Raw genomic sequence first — 22,457 nt, 5'->3', positions numbered from 1 at the left:
CCAATATATTATTTTATTCCTTAAACTAAATTTTACGAGCTCCAAAATGTCATTGGAGGAAATTTGTAAGCAACAATGAACTCTAACCTATATAACATATACTTTGTGTGCTGGACCAGCACGCTGCATAAGAAGGTTCTGAATTTCCACTTGGCCTTTTAAACCTTTGGATGTCCTTGGGAAACTCATATTACCTCTGTCAAAGGGGAGGAAATGGTAAACTCCTTCTGAACAATGTATTGTCGAAGGCTTCTGAACAAATCTTGCCAAGAAAATCCCATGATAGAGTTTCTTTAGGGTCATTGTAAGTCAGGATGATTTGAAGACACACAACATAAACAAATATCCCAAAGTGTCCCCTTCAGAAATATCTATACTATTATTTTCCTGCTTTCTTGCAACACTGACCTGCACTCTGAAGCTTTTGCAATATGCTCGGGTCCCAGGTCTGAGAGAGTTTCAGGAGATACCTCTTGGCTGAATAGCCTGGTCTCATCTGTCTGTCAGTCCGGAAGTATGGCTCACTTAGGAAGTGAAGACATGGCTGCCAAGCAATCCCTTTCTTATTTGCCTGTAGCCAGAATGAGAACAAAATGTTAAAAGCTTAAAACTTATAATTCAATAAAACTGGCAACTGACAAATTTGATCTGAAAAGGCAGGCTTAGATCGTCCAGGTAGCTAAACTGAGGAGGGGGTAAATGTACTGGTTAGTTGCCTAAGAAAACCCAATGAAATGGGGTCACCATAAGTTGAGAGGCGACTTAAAGGCACATCCACATACATAGGTATTGTATTTCTTTTTTCTTGCTTTTCCTGAACAATGTTTGTTCTGTTGTGAATTATTTTATACTAACTTGGGGACATGGTGACGCTTGGGTTATTTGAAAAGGGCATCAGAATAAGGGTGAACTACAACTCCCAGATCCAAGGTCATTCACCCCCAAACCCTGCCTGTATGCACAGTTGGCCATGTTGGGTCTGTGTGCCAAGTTTGGTCCAGATCTGACGTTGGCTGGGTTCAGGGCTTTCTGCAAAAAGGTGAACTACAATTCCCATGTGCTAATGGCAATCACCCTCCAAACCAGACCTGTATGCAGTAGGCCATGTTGGTTCTCTGTGCCAAGTTTGGTCCAGATCTGACGTTGGCTGGGGTCAGGGCTCTCTGCATAAGGGTGAACTACTACTCCCAGATCCAAGGTAATTCACCCCCAAACCCTGCCTGTATGCACAGTTGACCATGTTGGGTCTGTGTGCCAAGTTTGGTCCAGATCTGACGTTGGCTGGGTTCAGGGCTTTCTGCAAAAAGGTGAACTACAATTCCCATGTGCTAATGGCAATCACCCTCCAAACCAGACCTGTATGCAGTGGGCCATGTTGGTTCTCTGTGCCAAGTTTGGTCCAGAGCCTATGTTGGCTGGGGTCAGGGCTCTCTGCATAAGGGTGAACTACTACTCCCAGATCCAAGGTCATTCACCCCCAAACCCTGCCTGTATGCACAGTTGGCCATGTTAGGTCTGTGTGCCAAGTTTGTCCAGATCTGACATCAGTTGGGTTCAGTGATTTCTGATAAGAGTGAACTACCACTCCCAAAATCAAGATCAATTACCACAAACCCCTGCAGTATGTTCTCTTTGTCATGAGGAGTCTGCGTGCCAAGTTTGGTCCAGATCCATCATTCATGTGGGTTGCAGTGATCTATGGGAGCTGAATTGGGTGAAGGTACTGCAAATCTCATTGTCTGTGGTCCATCCTCCCCCAAAACTGCACCAGGATGTATAGTGGGTCCTAGGGGAAGGTCTGTGTGCCAAGTTTGGTCCAGGTCCTTCATTCGTGGGGGTTGCAGTGGTCTCTGAAACTCAGTGAAGGTACTGTAAGTCACATCATCCATGGCAAGTGTGGTCCAGATCCATAGTTGCTTGGATTCACAGTGCTCTCTGGATATAGGTGAACTACAACTCATATAAATCAAAATCACTTCCCCCCAAACCTGGTCATGAGCGTTCTGTGTGCCAAATGTAGTCCAGGTCTATTGTTGGTGGATGTCACAGTGCTGTGTCTTCATGCAGGGTGAACTACAACTTCCATCCTGTTGAGTCAGTTCCCCAATCCCCTCCACTATGTTCGGTTGCTGATCAGTTCCTCTGTTTGCTGTGTACCATAGGAAAGGGTTAAGGGAGAGGCAGTGGGTGGGGCCATGCAAATTCCACACCAATGGAGAGAGAAAGGAACACTGGGATGTGTCTCTCACTATAACCTGCAATGTCCTTGGAGGGAGTGCTTTTGGTGGCCCCTTAGCACTGTGGGTTATCGCTGTTTGAGGAGGTGGAAGGCTGACTGTGTAAGTGGACACCCCTGCCACATACACACATACAGATGTTCACTTTTTTCACTTTTATTATGTGTATAGGTGTGTGGAAACTAATGTCAATTTTGTAAAAAAAAACTTTATAGGAGCAGTGATGCATTCAGAAATCCATATTGTTCAGTGCAGCACATCAGCTTGGAAACATCATGTGTGGACTAAGACTTTTAGCATCTCACAGCTAACGTGACCAATGAGGAGTAATTATCCCATCAATGATAGTTCTAAAATGCTACTTTCCCAACACTTGCAACATGTGTTTTACTGCCTCCAGGCAAGCTCTAAAAATTGTGAATGCTTTCAGTATACTGTAGATAATTTTCAACTCAACTGAAGCTCCATTGTGAAAAGTACTTATTGCCTAACTTGTGCCATCAGTAATGCTCCTCCCTCACAATCCTTTGTAACAATTTTTGAGCGGAAGTAGCAATATTTGTACATAGGCACATGTATAAGTGACTTTACAATTATTGTAAGTGTACTCGTTGCATGAAGAATGCCAGTGTTTAAGCATTGTTTGAATCGATTACATTATGTTACAAGATTCTTGTTCCTGGGTTATAAATGTCATTTCCTAATTGGAAAAAAAGTTTATTAAACTGCAAAAACTTTGTTCTGGCAGGACATCCTGCAGCACATTTTGCTCTAATTTTTCAAAGAATATCTCACAAGAGTCACAACCAATACAACATAGTTTGGGGCAGCCACAAAAACTAAGTTTCTGGAGTATAACAGCTACTTTCAAAGTAAGGACCAGACAATTAAACAGGAAATAACACTTTCAAACCAGGAACAGAACATTTTCTAATTTTTGATACAAAGTGTTATATTACTGTTCCTGGCCAAGTCCTACTTAAGCATTAAAATGAGTTTTGTGTGTGTGTGTGTGTCAGGAACCGCAAGTTGCTTCTGGTGTGAAAGAATTGGCCGTCTGCAAGGACATTGCCCAGGGGACGCCCAGATGTTTTTTTGATGTTTTACCATCCTTGTGGGAGGCTTCTCTCATGTCCCCGCATGGGGAGCTGGAGCTGACAGTGGGAGCTCACTTGCACTCTCCCGGATTCGAACCTGTGACCTGTCGGTCTTCAGTCCTGTCGGTGCAATGGTCTAACCAATGAGTGAAACCATGTGGCTAATTGAAAGAGAAAGCAGTTGGGGATGTCTGTTTACACACCAGAGTCTGGTTTACTGCAGATAGACCGCACGCTCATTTGGATATATATATCTTAATGTGTATATAATTTTATATGTAAACAAGCCAATTTATGCTCACAATAAACTCCTTAGTTGGAATGAAACAGTGCACAACTAAGTACATCTTTTTTTGTTGCTATAAACCACAAAAAAGTAAAATCTGTATACAATCCATAAATAGGCAAAGGCTAGGACATGGATTGTGATGACAAAAACAATGACGTGGAGAACAAGCCCTATGAGGAGTGACTTAAAGAGTTGGGTATGTTTAGCCTGCAGAAGAGAAGGCTGAGACAAGACATGATAGCCATGTATAAATATGTGATGGGAAGTCATAGATAGGAGGGAGCAGGCTTGTTTTCTGCTGCTCTGGAGACTAGGATGTGGAACAATGGCTTCAAAGGAGATTCCACCTGAACACGAGGAAAAACTTTCTAGCTGTGAGAGCTGTTCAGCTGTGCCTCTGCCTCGGAGTGTGGCGGAGGCTCCTTCTTTGGAGGCTTTTAAACAGAGTCTGGATGGCCATCTGTTGGGGGTGCTTTGAATGTGATTTTCCTATTTCTTGGCAGGGGATTGGGCTGGATGGCCCATGAGGTCTCTTCCAATTGATTCTAGGTTAAAGGTTTTCAACATATATATCCTTAACCTGTACAGCAATCACATATGCAGAAAACAGAAAATATCTCCTTCAGCTGGACTGGAATGCATATGCACAATTGCACTAAAATTTCACGACTACACTAAAAATAAAATTACAAAAATCAGTGCAAGAATGTAAGGTACAAGGGTGTGTATACAAGTGCAGGATCATGAATTGCAGAACCAGTGCAATTATACTAATGAAAAGAGATGAGATATCAAGGATATTCAACACGGTATGTATCCAGTATCAATGATAAAATGATTGTAGTAGAATATTGGGTTCACGTGAATGTATATGAGATATTTCCTCACAAAGCAAATACTACGATGCAGAACTAAGACTTAAATCTTCATAACTCTGAAGATGATGACTATCTTAAAAACGTGTTGATGGTAAAGGAGATTCTAGTTAATTAAAAAACACAGTTCAAACCAGACTTCTTGAATAACTTCTGAAGGTATTTTGTGAATTATTCTACTTAAGTGTTTTCAAACATGTTTTATCATTTGGGTTTTATCTCTGAGTGAGAAAGTGCCAACGGCCTTAGTAATGCAGAATAAACAAACCTTGTAGACAAAATGTCTCCTGTCATTCTGAGCAAAAACAAAACCTGTTGTCACTTGATCCTTAGCAAGCTTGTATGTGTGGGATTGCTTAGTATGAAGAACAACAATGGAATGGCATATTATTACACGAACGAATGTGCTAGCTTAATAATAATAATAATAATAATAATAATAATTTAATTATTATATATAATATATATAATAATATTATATTTTAATTATATATATATATATATATATATATATATATATATATATATATAATATTATATAATAATAATATTTTGCTTCAAGTGCAAAAGACAAAGAGTGAATACCGTAAAAACACAATCCAGAGCAGAAGAGAAAACTGGCGAAAGAAGTCTCTCCATGGACAGTTCCTGGGAAAAATTGAGAGCCAAATCGACAAAGAAAAAACATGGCTGTGGCTCACAAATGGAACTTAGAAAAAGGAGACAAAGGAAGGCCTAATTCTGGCAGCCCAAGAACAAGCCATTTGAATCAATGCCACCAAAGCCAGAATTGAAAAGTCAACGACAGATCCCAAATGTAGACTCTGCAAGGAAGCAGATGAAACAATAGATCACATCCTCAGCTGCTGCAAGGAGATCGCGCAGACAGACTACAAGCAGAGGCATAACACCGTTGCTCAGAGGATTCATTGGAACTTGTGCCACAAATACTATCTGTCTGCGACAAAGAACTGGTGGGATCACAAGCCGGAAAAAGTTACAGAAAATGAACACATCAAGCTACGCTGGGACTTCCAAATTCAGACAGAAAGAGTTTTGGAGCACAATACTCCTGACCTTACGATCATGTTAAAAAACCAAGTATTGATTGTCGATGTTGCAATCACAGGCGACAGCAGATTGAAGAGAAACAACTGGAAAAGCTGACATGATATGAGGATTTAAAGATCAAACTGCAAAGACTCTGGCACAAGCCAGTCAAGGTGGTCCCAGTGGTGATCGGCACACTGGGTGCAGTGCCTAAAGACCTTGGCCTGCATATAAATCAGCGCTGACAAAATTACCACTTGTCAGCTGCAAAAGGCCACCCTACTGATATCTGGATGCCTTATTTGCCAATACATCACATAGTCCTAGACACTTGGGAAGTGTCCGACATGTGATCCAATATAACAACCAGCACAATGATCCTGTTTGCTGTGTACTAATCTTGTTGTGTTGATAATAATAATAATAATAATAATAATAATAATAATAATAATAATATATTATGGATGATAATTTTATTACCATGGACTTTTACCTTCCCTTTGGTTAATCATGTTGAGATCTCATCATGTACCAACAAGGCAAGAACCCCTTGGAGATTCATTTATTTTCAGATGAATCAACCTTGTTTTGGCTCAGTTTGACCCCAGCAAACACACTAAAATTGGCACAAAAAGTCATAAATATTTTTGAACTTTCTTTAAAAATAAATAAATAAATAATTGAGTGGCATTCATCTTATGACTTATGGAATATAATAAATCCTGTTGTTGTCATATGCCTTCACATCAGTCCTAAGGCCAACCTATCATGGGGTTTTCTTGGCAATATTTGTTCCTTTGTCTTTCTCTCAGGGTCCTTCCACACAACCATATAACCCAGAATATCAAGGCAGATAATCCATAATACCTGCTTTGAACAGTATTAGTCCACACTACCATATAATCCACAATACCTGCTTTGAACTGAATTATCTGAGTCCACACTGCCATATAATCCAGTTCAAGGTGGATTTTATGCAGCTGTGTGGAAGGGGCCCAAGGCTGATGGAGTGTGACTTGCTCAAGGTCAAAAGTGAGTTTCTATGGCCAAAGAGAGATTCATACCTGGTTTCCAAAGTTATAAGATGCATCTACACCTTAGAATTATTGCAATTTAACACTATTTTTTTTCTGCCATGGTTCTTTGCTATGGAATCCTGGAACTTACAGTTTGTTGAGACACCAGCAGAGAAGGCTGAAGACCTTGTAAAAATACAACTCCCATGTCCCTGATAAATCCATGACAGCTGTAGAATATGATAAAGTCACAATATGGGATTGTCAATTTGAAAGAACCAGGGCACTTTTTTCAACACTGAACCAATCCAATCCATTATTGGGATATTAGAGGAAAGGAAAACACCCCACAGGATACACCTGTCCCGTTGTGGACTTGAATTCACTCTGCTAGTTTTTCAATAGATAGATGATCACCTTTGCTTTAGAGCAGGCATGGGCAAACTTGGGCCCTCCAGGTGTTTTGGACTTCAACTCCCACAATTCCTAACAGCCTACCTTTAAATCTCTTTAAATCTCTTTTCCTGCTCTCCAACATTTAAATCTCTTTAAATCTTTAAATCTCTTTTCCTGTCCTCCAACATTTAAATCTCTTTAAATGTTTTTAAATCTTTAAATCTCTTTTCCTGTCATTCAACATTTAAATCTCTTTAAATGTTTTTAAATCTTTAAATCCCTTTTCCTGCCCACCAACTTTCCACTTTCCGTTCTTGAGTTCAGAGTAGAGCAACTCCTTTGGGAGACAGTGGTCGGGCATCCGGACAACGTGGCCGGTCCAGCGGAGTTGATGGTGGAGGACCATCGCTTCAATGCTGGTGGTCTTTGCTTCTTCCAGCATGTTGACGCTTGTCCACTTGTCTTTCCAAGAGATTTGGAGGATTTTTCGGAGGCAACACTGATGGAATCATTCCAGGAGTTGTATGTGACGTCTGTAGACAGTCCACGTCTCACAGGCATATAGCAGGGTTGGGAGGACAATAGCTTTATAAACAAACACCTTGGTATCCCTATGGATGTCCTTGTCCTCAAACACTCTCTGCTTCATTTGGAAAAATGCTGCACTTGCAGAGCTCAGGTGGTATATTTCAGTGTCAATGTTGACTTTTGTGGAGAGGTGGCTGCCAAGGTAGCAGAAACTGTCAACATTTTCAACTGTTACACCATTAAGCTGTATTTCCGGCATTGGAGAGGGATTGGCTGGTAACTGCTGGAAGAGCACTTTGGTTTTCTTGATGTTAAATGACAGGCTGAGCTTCTCGTATACTTCCACGAAGGTGTTTAGAGTGGCTTATAGGTCTTTTTCTGAATGTGCACAGATGATGTTGTCATCAGCATATTGGAGTTCTCCTACCCAAGTACTAAAGCAGTACTGGCCCTGCTTAGCTTCCAAAATCAGACGGGAGCCGGTGCCTTTTGGATAGTGCTGCACCATATGAGTCACAATGTACGTGGAAGGGAGCAATGAGAGTTTTGCTATATCCTTTGAGCACTGATTAAAATAGAGAAGGAAAAAGGAAGCAACTAAATAAGCTGCTTTGTACCGATTTCACCCCCTGCGTACAGATACACACACAGGCTATAATGACACATTAGAGTGTGACATTGCAGCCAAATCTCCTGAATTCTGTGAAATAGTTTCATCAACTCCGTAGCTTTTGAGAAATGAGCCGGTGGTTGAAATTTGCTGCATGCCATGATTTGTTTTGTTTGATTAAAAATATTTCTGCTGCCACGAGTCTCCTGTGTGCAGCTTAAGGTACAAACTGAATCCATAAATAGCTTGAAAACATGGCTGGGAAGGTGAAAGATGCTTTATGAAGTTGCTGATTCACACGCCTCATTAGTGACTTTACTGGTGGCAGGGACGTTTTCTTTTCCCCCCTTTCGAACCGTTTTGTCGTCGTTCTCCCCCTCCCCACTCCCCTTGTTGCCCTTTCCGCTGAAGCAAGATGTGAAATTTAGAGAAAATGTCAAAACCTAAATTGGTCTTGGTTTCTAGCTGAGCTGAACGCCATTGTATTTTATTATTAGCATGTACCGCAGCCTTGTTATAAAAACGATTCAAGTGCTTTGAGTAATAGCAGGCATGCTGAGACCTGTCCATTTTCTTCGGTTGCCACAGGAGTTTCTCTCTGTATTCGCTCTGTTCCCAGGTTCCAGTTGACATGTTTCAGCTCAAGGATATATTTGTGTAGGCATTTCTGGTTTCAATCTTTTGAAAAACTTCTTTCTAGCAGCAAATATTCAATAAAAACATTCAGAATTGGTCTGTGTAAAGGAAACATTAGCTCCAGATACCTATACATTCCTCTAACAGGTAAAGGTTTTCCTCTGACATTAAGTCCAGTCGTGTCCAACTCTGGGGGTTGGTGCTCATCTCCATTTCTAAGCCGAAGAGCCAGCATTGTCCATAGACACCTCCAAGTTCATGTGGCCAGTATGACTTCATGGAATGCTGTTACCTTCCCGCCGGAGGGGTACCTATTGATCTACTCACATTTGCACGTTTTCGAACTGCTAGGTTGGCAGAAGCTGGGGCTAACAGTAGGAGCTCACGCCGTTCCCCGGATTCGAGGCTGTGACCTTTCGGTCAGCACGATCTGATTGAAAGTTCTGACATTCCTCTACCTGTTGTGAAAGGATAGAGTCACTTGGGATATACTGGCAGGGGGAAAATTAGGGGATTACCCCATAAATATGAATTCAGTTCACCTCTGTGAAATTTCCCTTCAATCCCCAAATTCCTAACAGTGCAAGTCAGAACAGTGGGCCTTTGGCATCCGCCAGGGTTTGGCTCCCAAAGGCCCCTTCCACACAGCTGTATGCAGGCCCGTAGCCAGGATTTCGATTCGGGGGTGGGGGGGGGGCTGAGTCCGAGTGAAAGAGGGTCTACCCTAGCAAACCTTTTGTATCATTACCCCAATACCCCCATGCATATGGGATATATTGAGTAGGGTGATCAGATCATTATATGAATAAACATAACAGTTTAAATAATGCACCAATAAGGGCTTTTCGTGAACCACCATGAGAATTTCGGGGGGGGGGGGGGGGCTGAAGCCCCCCAAGCTCTCCCCCTGGCTACATGCCTGGCTGTATGAAATCCACATTGAAATGGATAATATGTGAGTGTGGATTCAGATAATCCAGTTCAAAGCAGGTATTGTGGATCATCTACCTTGAGATTCTAGATTATATGGCTGTGTGGAAGGGCCCAAAGATGTAAAAATCTGTGGATGCTCATGTCCCATTAGAATCACAGAATTTAGAGTTAGAAGAGACCACATGGGCCATCTAGTCCAACCCCCTGCCATGCAGGAAAAGCACAATCAAAGTACTCCCATCAGATGGTCATTCAGCATCTGTTGAAAAACCTCCAAGAAGCTTCCACTATACTCTGAGGAAGAGTATTTCGATCAGGAAGTTCTTCCTAATGGGTTGCTGTGAATTTTCCAGGCTGTATGGCCATGTTGCAGAAGCATTTTCTCCTGATGTTTCGCCCACATCTATGGCAAGCATTCTCTCTCCTGATATGGACAATGTTTCTTCCCATCCCTAATGTTTCTTCCCATTCCCATACTCTGGGTGCAAGGACACTGTCAATGGTGATGCTGCTGCTAATGATGCTGATGATTGTGATTATCCTGCTTTTATCTCGGTTTGAGACATAAAGCGGTTCAAAATCATTTTTTTAAAAATAAAAGACTGACTAGGTTTCTTTGTGCAAACTTATTAAAACTAGTGGCCAGGATAAAAAGGACTGAACCCAACAGCTGGAGTTATAAAGTTTTTCATATGATGTATTTTTAAAGCTTTTCTTTGTTTTAACTTTATAGATCTCATGCTTATCTTAGCCTGTATTACACTGAGCGCTCTAACTGGAGGTCATCTGTGACCAGCAGTGCTGCAGAATTTGAAGAGGCACGAATGGAAGGTGAAAGGGAGAAACATGCCAAGAGGAAGGTGTATCAAGCTAACCCTGACCGGGATCGCCTTCCACTTGGAAACCGATGTCCTCACTGCGGGAAAACATGCGGATCAAGAATAGGGCTCCACAGCCATCTACGGACCCACACCAAGACACTACACCTGGAGGACCATCATGCTCGAGCTACGAGGGATCGCCTAAGAAGAGATTACACTATGTAACAAAATTTGAAAAAAAGTTCTGTTCCTGGCTTGAAACTATTAGTTCCTGTTTCATTGTGCAGTCCTTACTTTGAAAGTAGTTGTTATGCTCCAGGAACTTCATTTTTGTGGCTGCCACAAATTGTGTTGAATTGGTTGAGACTCTAGGGATCTAATAATAATAATAATAATAATAATAATAATAATAATAATAATAATAATGCAGTGCCTAAAGACCTTGACCTGCACTTAAACACAACTGGCACTGACAAAATTACCATCTGCCTGTTGCAGAAGGTCACCTCCCTGGGGTCTGCACGCATTATTCGCCAATACATCACACAGTCCTAGACACTTGGGAAGTGTCCGACGTGTGATCCAATACAACAGCCAGCAGAGTGTCTGCAGTGGATTCATCTTGTTGTGTTTCTAATAATAATAATAATAATAATAATAATAATAATAATAATAACAACAACTTGGCCACGGTAGTCCACGCTCTGGTTACATCCCGTTTAGACTACTGCAACGCTCTCTACGTGGGGTTGCCTTTGAAGACAGCTCGGAAGCTCCAACTAGTCCAACGCTCGGCAGCCATGATTTTAACAGGAGCGGAGCGCAGGGAGCATACAACCCCCCTGTTGCGCCAACTCCACTGGCTACCTATCTGCTACCGGGCTGAATTCAAAGTGCTGGCGTTGGCCTTTAAAGCTCTAAACGGTTCCGGCCCAAACTACCTATCTGACCGCATCTCTGCCTATGAACCCACCAGGACTTTGAGATCTTCCGGGGAGACCCTGCTCTCGATCCCGCCTGCTTCTCAAGCTCGGCTGGCGGGGACAAGAGATAGGGCCTTCTCGGTGGTGGCTCCTCGGCTGTGGAACGCCCTTCCTACAGACATTAGACTAGTACCATCTCTAATGGTATTCCGCAAAAAGGTGAAGATCTGGATGTTTGTGCAGGCGTTTGAGTTATTTAGTGCAATCTGGTAATGGAACATAGGAATGGAACAATGGATGATGAACCTGGACTACGCTTGGATGATGAGAAGATTGGGTACGGTTGTTTTTTGTAATAATTGTGCATTGTAATTGCTTATTGGTAATTTATGGATAATGTGTTAAGTCAATTGTTATATGTTGTATGGAACCACTGCTGTTTCTACTGTTTTTACTGTTTGTGAACCGCTGTGAGTCGCCTTCGGGCTTGAGATACAGCAGTATATAAGCAAAGTAAATAAATAAATAAATAACTTTATCTCATTGGGATATAATCTGTTTATATCACTGTGTGTATCCCATATTTTTTAGGACTGGATGCAGGCATGTAGCCGGGGGGATGGGGGCTTGGGGGGCTTCAGCCCCCCCCCCGAAATTCTCATGGTGGTCCACAAGAAGGCCTTAATGGTACATTATTTAAACTGTTTTGCTTATTCATATCATGATCTGATCACCATGCTCAATATATCTCATATGCATGGGGGTATTGGGGTAACGATACAAAGATTTGCTAGGGTAGACCCTCTTTCACTCCGACTCAGCCCCCCGAACCAAACTCAGCCCCCCCCCCCCCGAAACAAAATCCTGGCTACGGGCCTGACTGGATGCATTCTGTAATGAGACGGGATGCATACTTTCCTCATCACACCTGATTATTACGATTCTTATGATTTGAAAATACTGTGCTTTGACACATCACACCACAGAAAGCTGTCTTCTCCCAATCCATTCAAAAACACCCCCTACATCACTCTGTGACCTTTTAAAAAGTATTGTTGCTTATGGGATGCATACAGCTTTTCCTATCACACACAGCAATGGAAGAATATATGGTATTTCAAAAAACACTATTAGAATTCCATCTGCAAATAATCTGTTTCTGCCATGCTTTGCAGCTGGATTCCGACAGAATACTGATGGGATGTGGCCAACGTCATGTGACGTGACCTGTTCAAAATCATTCTCAAGTTTCTTATATCAGAAATGGAGTATTTCCTAATGTGATAAGGTCCTAGTGAAGTCGAAAATGACCCCCCCCCCCACATAAGAGATAGTAACTTATAGTTTTGCTAAGGGCAAGGACGCCAGGCTGGATAATAAGGATTAAGCCTTGGTCAGTTTGGTGTGTATCATTTAATCAAGGCTTTATGCTCTATTTTCATATGTTTACAGCAGAAAGTAACCAATTTATTACTGAAAATCATGCCACAAAAGTATTTGCATTTTTCCATCTGAGGCACACCTGGGCTCCTGATGGTCCCCCATCTCACAAACAAGGGACTCTCTTCCTCCCTCATGGATATTTCCCTTTATGGACCTTCCTATGAATAATATGAACTATGGACACTGGGGAAAGGTAGTTGGGTTTACTCTCTGTGTTATAATTTCTACATTTTCATATTTTCTCCTGTATTTCTATATTTCCCTTCATGTATTTGACCTTGCCCTGGCCCTTTTGCCCCCTTCCCCTCTCCTTGGGGGAAATCTTCAAGGAAGCTGCCCTGCCTCTGGAAAAGCAATCAGCGATCATGAAAATCTTTGGACATTCTTTGCATGGACAATAGTAAAGGGAATCCTTTTGTCTTCAGAGTTGGGCCACCATTAGGATTTCTGTTTGGCAGACTTTTTAATCACATAACAATGGGGGGAATATGACCTTAGAAAAGTCCTCTTTTCCTCCAAGCCTTTTTTTTCTTTTAAACTTCTCCACAAAGAACTTCCACCTAAGTCTTCCCCTTTGTGTCATATCTAATGGCGACAGGAAAACTCGGATTTATTTAACATATGTTTATTGCCTTCACTCACGAACACAATAGAATGGCTTGGCTGGCGGACCCCCCACCTGGATCTCGCTAAGCCTCAGGGACAATTTTGCCATTATCCACTCCAGAATGCATTGTCTCCCTTCATCCTGCTTCCCTCCCTTCTGATTTGCTGGAGCGTTGAGGCAGCAGGAGCCTCCTGATAGGCTCTGGTGCACTGTGAAAGCCCTGTGATTGGCCCTGATGCATGGGCCTTGCCAAGCCTCCTCCCAGCTGTTTGCGTGTCAGCCAATCCCCTTCGAGCTGGGCGGGAGGGGGGAGCGGGAATTTTGAAACTCACCACTCTGTATTTTCTATAAAAATGGCCTTTACTTCTGTAACCACATGCTCTGCTTGGCGAATGAATGCTGCTCTGCATCCTTTTCAGCTGAATCGCTAAAAAACCTCGGTGGCACTTCCACTTGGTGAGACCTTTTATTGGGAAAAATCAGGGATTGGGTGCTTCTCTCTGTCTCGCCAGGGTAACGAACTCTTTAAAGAGTCAGATTGGTCTCTGCCTCCTGGCAAAGACCCCTAAATTCCTGCTCTATAGCACTAGGAGACGTTAATTGAAAAACTATAGCGAAATGTCCTGCATGAAGCCACAGAAAAACAATGTTTTTGCAGTTTAATAAACCTTTCCAATGTTTTTATGCTTGAATCAATTAGGAAATGACATTTATAACCCAGGAACAAAAATCGCGTTACATAAGTGTTGTTTATTTTTGTATGTGTGTTGCTTATATTGAAGAGGCAAGGCATATGTTTTACAACAAACAAACAAACAAAGAAGCCAGAGGTTTAGTAGCTTCCCATATCGGCCCTTAAAAGGGACAATAAATATACGAGCTTAAAACTTGAAGATTTGAGAAAGAGAAAAGCACATTCAGATGATGTCTTACTCATCCAGTAAGAGGACATTGGCGTGCCTGATGTGGTGGTGTAATGGGTTAATTCTGTCCTCGTCCCCTGGCCTCTCTCAAGGCAGCAGCAACAGTGTGATTTGCAAGTGCCTGGGAATATCCCTGCTGGATTCTAATTGTCTGTGGCAGTCCGCACATGATTTCATGTGTTTGGTCACAGCAGTCCCCCTTTCCTGCTCCTTTAATCTTTGATGGAGACACTGATGTGGCTCAAACCACAGGCGGTGAATTTAGAAGAGCAGGTTGTCTTTCCTCCTGATTGGGTCAGACAGCATTTATTAATGGAACCCCTTCTCAGGAATGCGAAAACAGGGAATGCCGCTGTTGACTGGAAGGACAAATTGAATCTGTTTAAATATGCCAGATGTTCCTGGCTTCACATATATGGCACTCTCAATCCGGATGTCGGTTGCATTTCTTTTAAATGGGGAAGCCCATGTTATAAGCTTAAATTGGTTTCACTGTCATCCCCTCTTCCCTACAAGACCCTGGAAAGTGTAAATCTGTGTCACAGAACTAAAGATCTCCAACTTCCAATTCTCAAAGCACCTCACCAAACTCTGAAACCCCAAGGGAGCCTTTTAAAGCTTTATATCACAGCCAAAGTGACATAAAACTGAGAGCTAAACGTGTGGCAGAGACAAAGCTGAATTACCTATGGTTTACTGTGAAAATTGGTCTTTGCTCAGTCAAAAATTGGTCTTTGCTCAGATCTGCCCCTTCCCTCCTGACTTTCAGAAAGCTGGTAAAATCTTGGCTCTGGAACATAGCATTCTCAGAATGATGATCGAGTCAATAACTACTGACCACACTGACGAATGGTGATGGATTTGTGATTTACCTTGACAACTTGGCTTTATGTAATTATTTAATCTGTATTTTAATGTATTAATGTATTATGATATTAATATGCTTTAGCTTATTTGTGTATGAATTTCCTGTTGTTAGCCGGCCTGAATCCCTCTTCAGAGGTCGAGAAGACCGGGTTATAAAAGCTCTAAATAAATAATTAATTCAATAAATAAATAATAAAACCACGTGCTATGTTAATTGTGTAGAGTACAGAAAAGTCTCAGGTTCTCTCTTATTTCTAAATAGATACATGCAAACGAGGAGAGGTGGGTAAGAAATAATAATAATAATAATATTTTTTTTTTGTGTCAGGAGCAACTTGAGAAACTGCAAGTCGCTTCTGGTGTGAGAGAATTGGCTATCTGCAAGGAGGTTGCTCAGGGGACACATGGATGATTTGATGTTTTACCATCCTTGTGGGAGGCTTCTCTCATGTCCCCGCATGGGGAGCTGGAGCTGACAGAGGGAGCTCATCCATGTTCTCCCTGGATTCGAACCTCCAACCTGTTGGTCATCAGTCCTGCTGGCATACGGGTCTAACCTAGTGGTTCTCAACTTGTGGGTCCTCAAGTGTTTTGGCTTACAACTCCAGCCAGTTTACCAGCTGTTAGGATTTCTGGGAGTTGAAGGCCAAAACATCAGGGGGCCCACAGGTTGAGAACCACTGGTCTAACCCATTGCACCACTGGGGACTCCTAACAACAACAACAACAACAACAACAACACGAAATCCAGCATATAGATCTGCTGTGGTATATTGTGTTTTTGTGTCAGTAAAATAATAATAATAATAATAATAATAATAGTAATAATAATAATAATAATAATACTAATAATAATAATAATAAATACTTTATTTATAGGCTACTCTATATCCCTGAAGGGACTCAATTATATTATTATAATTAAATTATAATAATTATAATATAATTATTATCTTGATTAAGGCCCCTTCTACACTGCCATATAATCCAGATTATCAATGCAGATTATCCAAAATATCTTCTTTTGTCTGGATTATATGAGTCTACACTGCCATATAATCCAGTTCAAAGGAGATAATCTGGCTTTTATATGGCAGTGTAGAAAGAGCCTAAGACTATGGCTGGATCTACACTGCCCTATATCCCAGGATCTGATTCCAGATGATCTGCTTTGAATTGGATTATATGAGTCTACACTGTCAGATAATCTGGGATAAGCAGATAATTTGGGATCCGATCCTAGGATATAGGGTAGTGTAGATCCAGCGTATGGTATGTGCAAAAGGGATTTTCAGCTTTCTTCCTACACTTAAATTTGCACCCTCTTCTTGAGATGATTTTTAAAAAAGACCTCACAGTTACTAATGGATGATGTTTTTATATGGAGAGAGGAAGAATCTAAAAGGAAATGGCTTGTAATTAAAGTCAAGCATTTCCAATCTGCACAAAGCAGTTCTGATCCAATTCAGTCAGAACTAAAATGTTATTCATATTTGTGCTATTTAATTAATGGGGTGTGTGGTTCGGCTCTAGTATTTTTAAAAGCAAATAAATATTGCTTCTTATTGTTTTCCCCCACAACTCCCACAAAATCATATAGCGAAGTAGGTCCAGGACCATAAAAGATAAAAAAATGACTGTTAATTCATAGGAAAATATACATAGTATTAATTCCTGAATTGGAATAGCTGTTGATTAGGGCTGTCCAACCACGGAAAAATTTGTTTCTAAACTCGATTCGTTTTTAGGGGTTTTTTGCGTTTCATTATTTAAAAGAATTCCGAATTTTTTCTTTAAAAAAGTTCGATATTTACGAAATTTCGGAAATTACGAAACAATTTCGAAACAATAACGAATCGATTCGTTAATGGCGGACGCGATTGCGCAATATGCTAAAAAACCCTCCAAATGGGACAGGGGGAACTCCTGAAGCTCCCCTCTCCCTCTGTTGTTGACTGTTGGTGTGATAATTTATTTTTTTATCACTGATAAAACAAACAACAACTATAAAACTTGCACCAGACATACGGAAATAATAACGAAATAATAACGAAACAATTACGAAACAATTACGAAATAAAATTTAAAAATTCGTTTCGAAATTCAGTTGCTCCTGAATGGTTCGATATCGCTTCGTTATAAAAAAAAATAACGAATTATTGACGAATTACGAAATTAACGAACGAAACCACCCAGCCCTACTGTTGATCTCTTACCTCTTTACTGCCATATGCCAAAATGGCTCGAACTAAATCTTGAAGGGTCTGCAGTTCAACATGTAGGGCCCGGCTTTTGTTTCCTGCTCTTCTTCGGGACTTTCTACATTCTTTCCATCTCCTTGATGGTTTAGCCAGATCTTCAGAGTAGAGAATTAGGGCACCTGTTCTGGTGCTGTAGGTCTTAGGAAGACATAGTTTATAGGGTCCCTCCAGAACCTGACTGTTACCTAGTAGTTGACTGATCTGAGAACGGGTTTCAGGAGATGTCCAGTTCAAGTAATCCTAAAATGGAAAGGAAGAGGAGGTCAATAAAGCAATCACAAGGGGGATGTTAGGAAGGGAAGCCTGACAAATTTACTCACTTGCACATACATCTGGGGGCCTTTCCACACAGCCATATAACCCATAATATCAAGGCAGATCATACACAATATCTGCTTTGAAGTGGGTTATCTGAGTCTGCACTGCCGAATAATCCAGTTCAATGCAGAATTTCTACCACCTTGTAAAAAGGACCTGAAAGTACCAATCATAGAGTTGGAAGAGACGTCATAGGCCATCCAGTCCAACCCCCTGCCAAGAAGCACCCCCGACAGATGGCCATCCAGCCTCTGTTTAAAAGCCTCCAAAGAAGGAGCCTCCACCACACTCCAGGGCAGAGAGTTCCACTGCTGAACGGTTCTCACAGTCAGGAAGTTCTTCCTAATGTCCTTTCCTGCAATTTGACGCCATTGTTCCGCATCCTAGTCTCCAGGGCAGCAGAAAACAAGTTCGCTCCTTCCTTCCTATGACTTCCTCTCATGTATTTCATAGAATCATAGAATCAAAGAGTTGGAAGAGACCTCATGGGCCATCCAGTCCAACCCCCTGCCAAGAAGCAGGAATATTGCATTCAAATCACCCCTGACAAATGGCCATCCAGCCTCTGCTTAAAAGCTTCCATACATTTATACATGGCTATCATGTCTCCTCTCAGCCTTCTCTTCTTCAGACTAAACATGCCCAACTCTTTAAGCCGCTCCTCACAGGGCTTGTTCTCCAGACCCTTAATCATTTTAGTTTCCCTCTTCTGGACACATTCCAGCTTGTCAACATCTCCCTTCAATTGTGGTGCCCAGAATTGGACACAGTATTCCAGATGGAAGAGGTGGCAAGGCTCCTGCTTCTGCCAACGCTGCTGCCCTTGCCGCCCTCGCTCGCTCGCTCGCTCACTCACCCACCCTCCCTTGCTTGCTCACTCACTGGACCGGGTTCCAGAAAACCGCGAAACAGCAAGTTCACAAAAAGAAAACAGCGAAGTAGCAAAGGAAACTGTACTTCAGTGTAGAGGGGCCTAAAACTGCAAGAATTTCCCTCCATAGTCATGCTGACCACAAATCTCCAATATAAATAAGTTCCATTTCCATGATATACAGACTCCCAGCAGCTTCCAGAGCACACTGGAAGCTGCTGGGATTCTGTATATCATGTAAATGGAACTTATTTATATTGGAGATTTGAAGTCAGCATGATTATGGGGGAGATTCTTGCAGTTTTAGGCCCCATTTACATGCCCCACAAACATTTGGTGTGATCTTTTAGCAATCTATTATATGACAATGAGTACAAAAGGATGTATGTACATGGTTGCCTCAGTATTCCCTGGGATCAGCTGGAAGCCAGCAAAGGCCGTTCCCTGTGATTTGCACATGATGAGCCTGTCACAAGATCAGGGCCCCAAACACATGAATTAGATTTCCGTCTCCACAGTGGACCACTGTAGTCCTCCAGTGCAAACCTATCTGGGTGGTAGATCAAGTCTTGAGGCACAACCATGTGACAAGTTGCCACAGAAGCCAATGGCAAGGAAGACCTTTCCAGAAAATGTACCATATGTGCATGTTATGAATATGCCTTTGTTACAGACGAGATTCTAGTTATTTTCCATCTGTGGGTACTGGACTATTTTCTTTCCTTGGCACTCAAGATACAGCATTTTCTGCACAGGTCTAATATGATCTTTCTCCTCCCTACTATGTATGTGCACAGTTATTAATATTAGTTTAGCCATTGTTTCGATTTGTTATATGTTGTTTTGGGCATTGATTGTTTGCCATTGTGTTATTTTTGCTGGAAACCGCCCTGAGTCCTCTCAGGGAGATAGGGCAGGTCATAAATAAATAATAATTATTATTTTACTGACACAAAAACACAGTATGTCACAGCAAATGAGAGATATATGCTGGATTTCTTCTTCTTCTTCTTCTTCTTCTTCTTCTTCTTTTTCTTATTATTATTATTATTATTATTTGAAACACAACAAGATGAGTCCACAGCAAACAAGATCACTCTGCTGGCTGTTGTATTGGATCACACATAGGACACTTTCCAAGTGTCTAGTACTGGGTGATGTCTCGGCAAATGATGCATGCAGATCCCAGTAAGGTGGCCTTTTGCAGCTGGCAGATGGTAATTTTGTCAGCAGTGATTGTGTTTAAGTGTAGGTTAAGGTCTTTAGGCACTGCATCCAGTGTGCCGATCACCACTGGAACCACTTTTACTGGTTTGTGCCAGAGTCACTATTATTATTATTATTATTATTATTATTATTATTATTATTATTATTATTAGAAACACAACAAGATGAGTACACAGCAGACAAGATCACTCTGCTGGCTGTTGTATTGGATCACATGTCAGATCCAATACAACAGGAAGTTGGAGCTTTTGGTACAGCCATACCAGCACACACAGTCCTAGACACTTGGGAAGTGAAGTGTCTAGGACTGTGTGTGCTGGTATGGCTGTACCAAAAGCTCCAACTTCCTTTTCTTTCTTTGAGTATTTGCATGTATTCCAAAGTTCCATGCATTTTGCAATAAGGTGGCTTCCCTTGGTTTGCAATTATAGGGCCTATAACCCATCAATCATTGTTAAGTTTTGGTTCCGCCCCTTTCCCCAGGGCTCTGGGAGGAGAGGGAGCCATTTTAGGTCAGTCTTGCGTTGGAAAGCTTAGCTACAGGACATGGATTAGCTCCACCTGTAGAGAAGCTTCGTTTCTCACAGCATCCGGGGGAAATTCCAGGGGAAAACAGTTCCAAAGGACTCCAGCTGGAGAATCTACAAAGCCTTGACTGGCAGGTCTACTCGGGACCCAAGAAGCATTTTGGAGCCGGGAGTAGAGCTCACACCAGCAAAGTTTAGAAAGTAGATTGCCCAAGGAGGGGTTAAAAAGGGTTTTCCTCTTAAAGAAAAGAAACAGTTCACGAAGCCAGTTGCCTATCCCTTGCAGACAAGATTAAGAAAGCCACCAGTTGATTCAAAGCCTTGAAGTATTTGTTTGACCTGTTGAAGATCTGAGAAGTATTTGATTGTTTTGTTGAAGACCTAAGCAATAATAAAGGACTTTGTTAAACTTTTCAAGCTTCTAAAGACTCTGTATAGGAAAATCCTTAGGGCCTCTCACTCGAGGCACCCCGGCTTCCCGCTGGACACAAAGAGCACATCCTATTCAAAAGCCAATTGCTATAGGCCTAGCACGTGACAGCACACTGTGTGATGTATCTGTGAATAATGTGTGCAGATCCCAGTAAAGTGGCCTTCTGCAGCTGGCAAATGGTAATTGCCAGCACTGACTGTGTTGTTGTTGTTGTTGTTGTTGTTGTTGTTGTTGTTGTTATTATTATTATTATTCCAGCCTGGACTATGTGGTGTGAATCAATTTCCAATGCAATGAAACAGACTACGTATATGAAACATTATGTGTGTATATGTTTATAGATATTTTGTTATGGAAACTGTAAACCAATGGGAACAAAAGCACTAGCAAAAGTCACAAACTGCTTCCACATTGGCTAGGACTTATTAGACAGAAAAATAATTGTGCTGTGATTTTTATACATTAGTAACTTTGCTGCCACATGATAACTTTTAAAACTAGAACTCACCTCAGGGTCAAAATGCACCTCCAGCTTCTCTTGTTTGTTTCTGATCACTTCTCCAGCCCCACGACTTAACAAAGACAGACTGGACATTATTCACAAACCCGTTGACTTTCCCATCTGCTTTTGAAAATGTAACTTTGCTCCTTTTAAAGGGTTCCTCATTTGAGTTCTGCCGATAGAGCTAGACGATCGTGTTAAAAGTGGCTCTTTAGACTGGAGACATCAGTCCATTATTCTGTGCTGTATTAAAAGTACAAGCAGAAATATCAAAACAACCGTATACTGTAGAATCACAGTCCTCGGCTTTGTTTTCCCTCTCTAGGTTATTATTTTTCTTATCATCTCTCTTCCTTCCGTTCTGGTTGACCCAAGAATCTGCGAAACGCCACTGCCATCCTTATTGTGCTCTGAGGTTGTTTCTGCGTTGCCATGGCACTAAAAGGAAATTAAGTTGTTTAAACCAGCAAGAGGGAAGGGCGGGAAGGGAGAGAAAGAGAGCAGATTTCGGAAGGCCTAGGATCAGATTCCAAGAATGCATTGTCCTGCAAAACCCCCCACGGAAAGAGCAATATTATCCTTCTTGCAGCCGGCAACATCCAAAAGTCTGCTTCCCCCCTCCTCCTTATTAAAAGCTGGACTGCAGCTGATGTACGCTTCCCTTTTTTTTGTCACAGATTTAGCACCCTTTCTTGTACTTCACTCTCTAGTTGTGGAAGGAGGGAAGTGATAATGGTGCCGCCACTAAACATTGCTTCATGAAAGAGCCAGCAGCCTTTTGTGATCTGTCCAAAATCTTTTGCTTGCCTTACTCCTGATCTTTATCCTGTCATTGATCCTCGTAGCTCTCTCCTTCCCCCTCAGACTCACATCCATTTTGGAGAATTGCAAGATGGTAAAGAAGCCTTTCTGATGAACATTTGAAGGATTAGGTACCCCTTGATTGTCCACTATTAGTTTCTTATCTCCGCAAGTATTACTACTCCTCTGACAGTAGGTTCCTCCAATTTCTCATCAAGAAGTATAGGATCTCTTACTACAGCTCTCTGGGCTTTGCCAGGGTTTGC

General features: G+C 41.7%; 1 protein-coding gene across 1 annotated transcript in view; it reads right to left on the bottom strand.

Annotated features, from left to right (window-relative positions):
• Positions 1-21,994, bottom strand: part of KIAA2012 (KIAA2012 ortholog) — a 107,402-nt gene extending 85,408 nt beyond the window's left edge. The window contains exons 1-3 of the mRNA XM_067470096.1: positions 21,397-21,994; positions 17,468-17,752; positions 409-571 (exon numbers count right to left, since the gene is read on the bottom strand). Of these exons, the coding sequence (XP_067326197.1) occupies positions 409-571; positions 17,468-17,752; positions 21,397-21,483 (535 nt within the window). The 5' untranslated portion in view covers positions 21,484-21,994. The remainder of the gene's footprint in view (positions 1-408; positions 572-17,467; positions 17,753-21,396) is intronic.
• Between the last annotated feature and the right edge of the window lie 463 nt (positions 21,995-22,457).

The sequence above is a fragment of the Anolis sagrei genome, chromosome 1 (assembly GCF_037176765.1).
Source record: "Anolis sagrei isolate rAnoSag1 chromosome 1, rAnoSag1.mat, whole genome shotgun sequence".
NCBI classification, from domain to species: Eukaryota; Metazoa; Chordata; class Lepidosauria; order Squamata; family Dactyloidae; genus Anolis; species Anolis sagrei.
The sequence above is the reverse complement of the archived record's forward strand: the minus strand, read 5'-3'. Positions and strand labels throughout refer to the sequence as shown.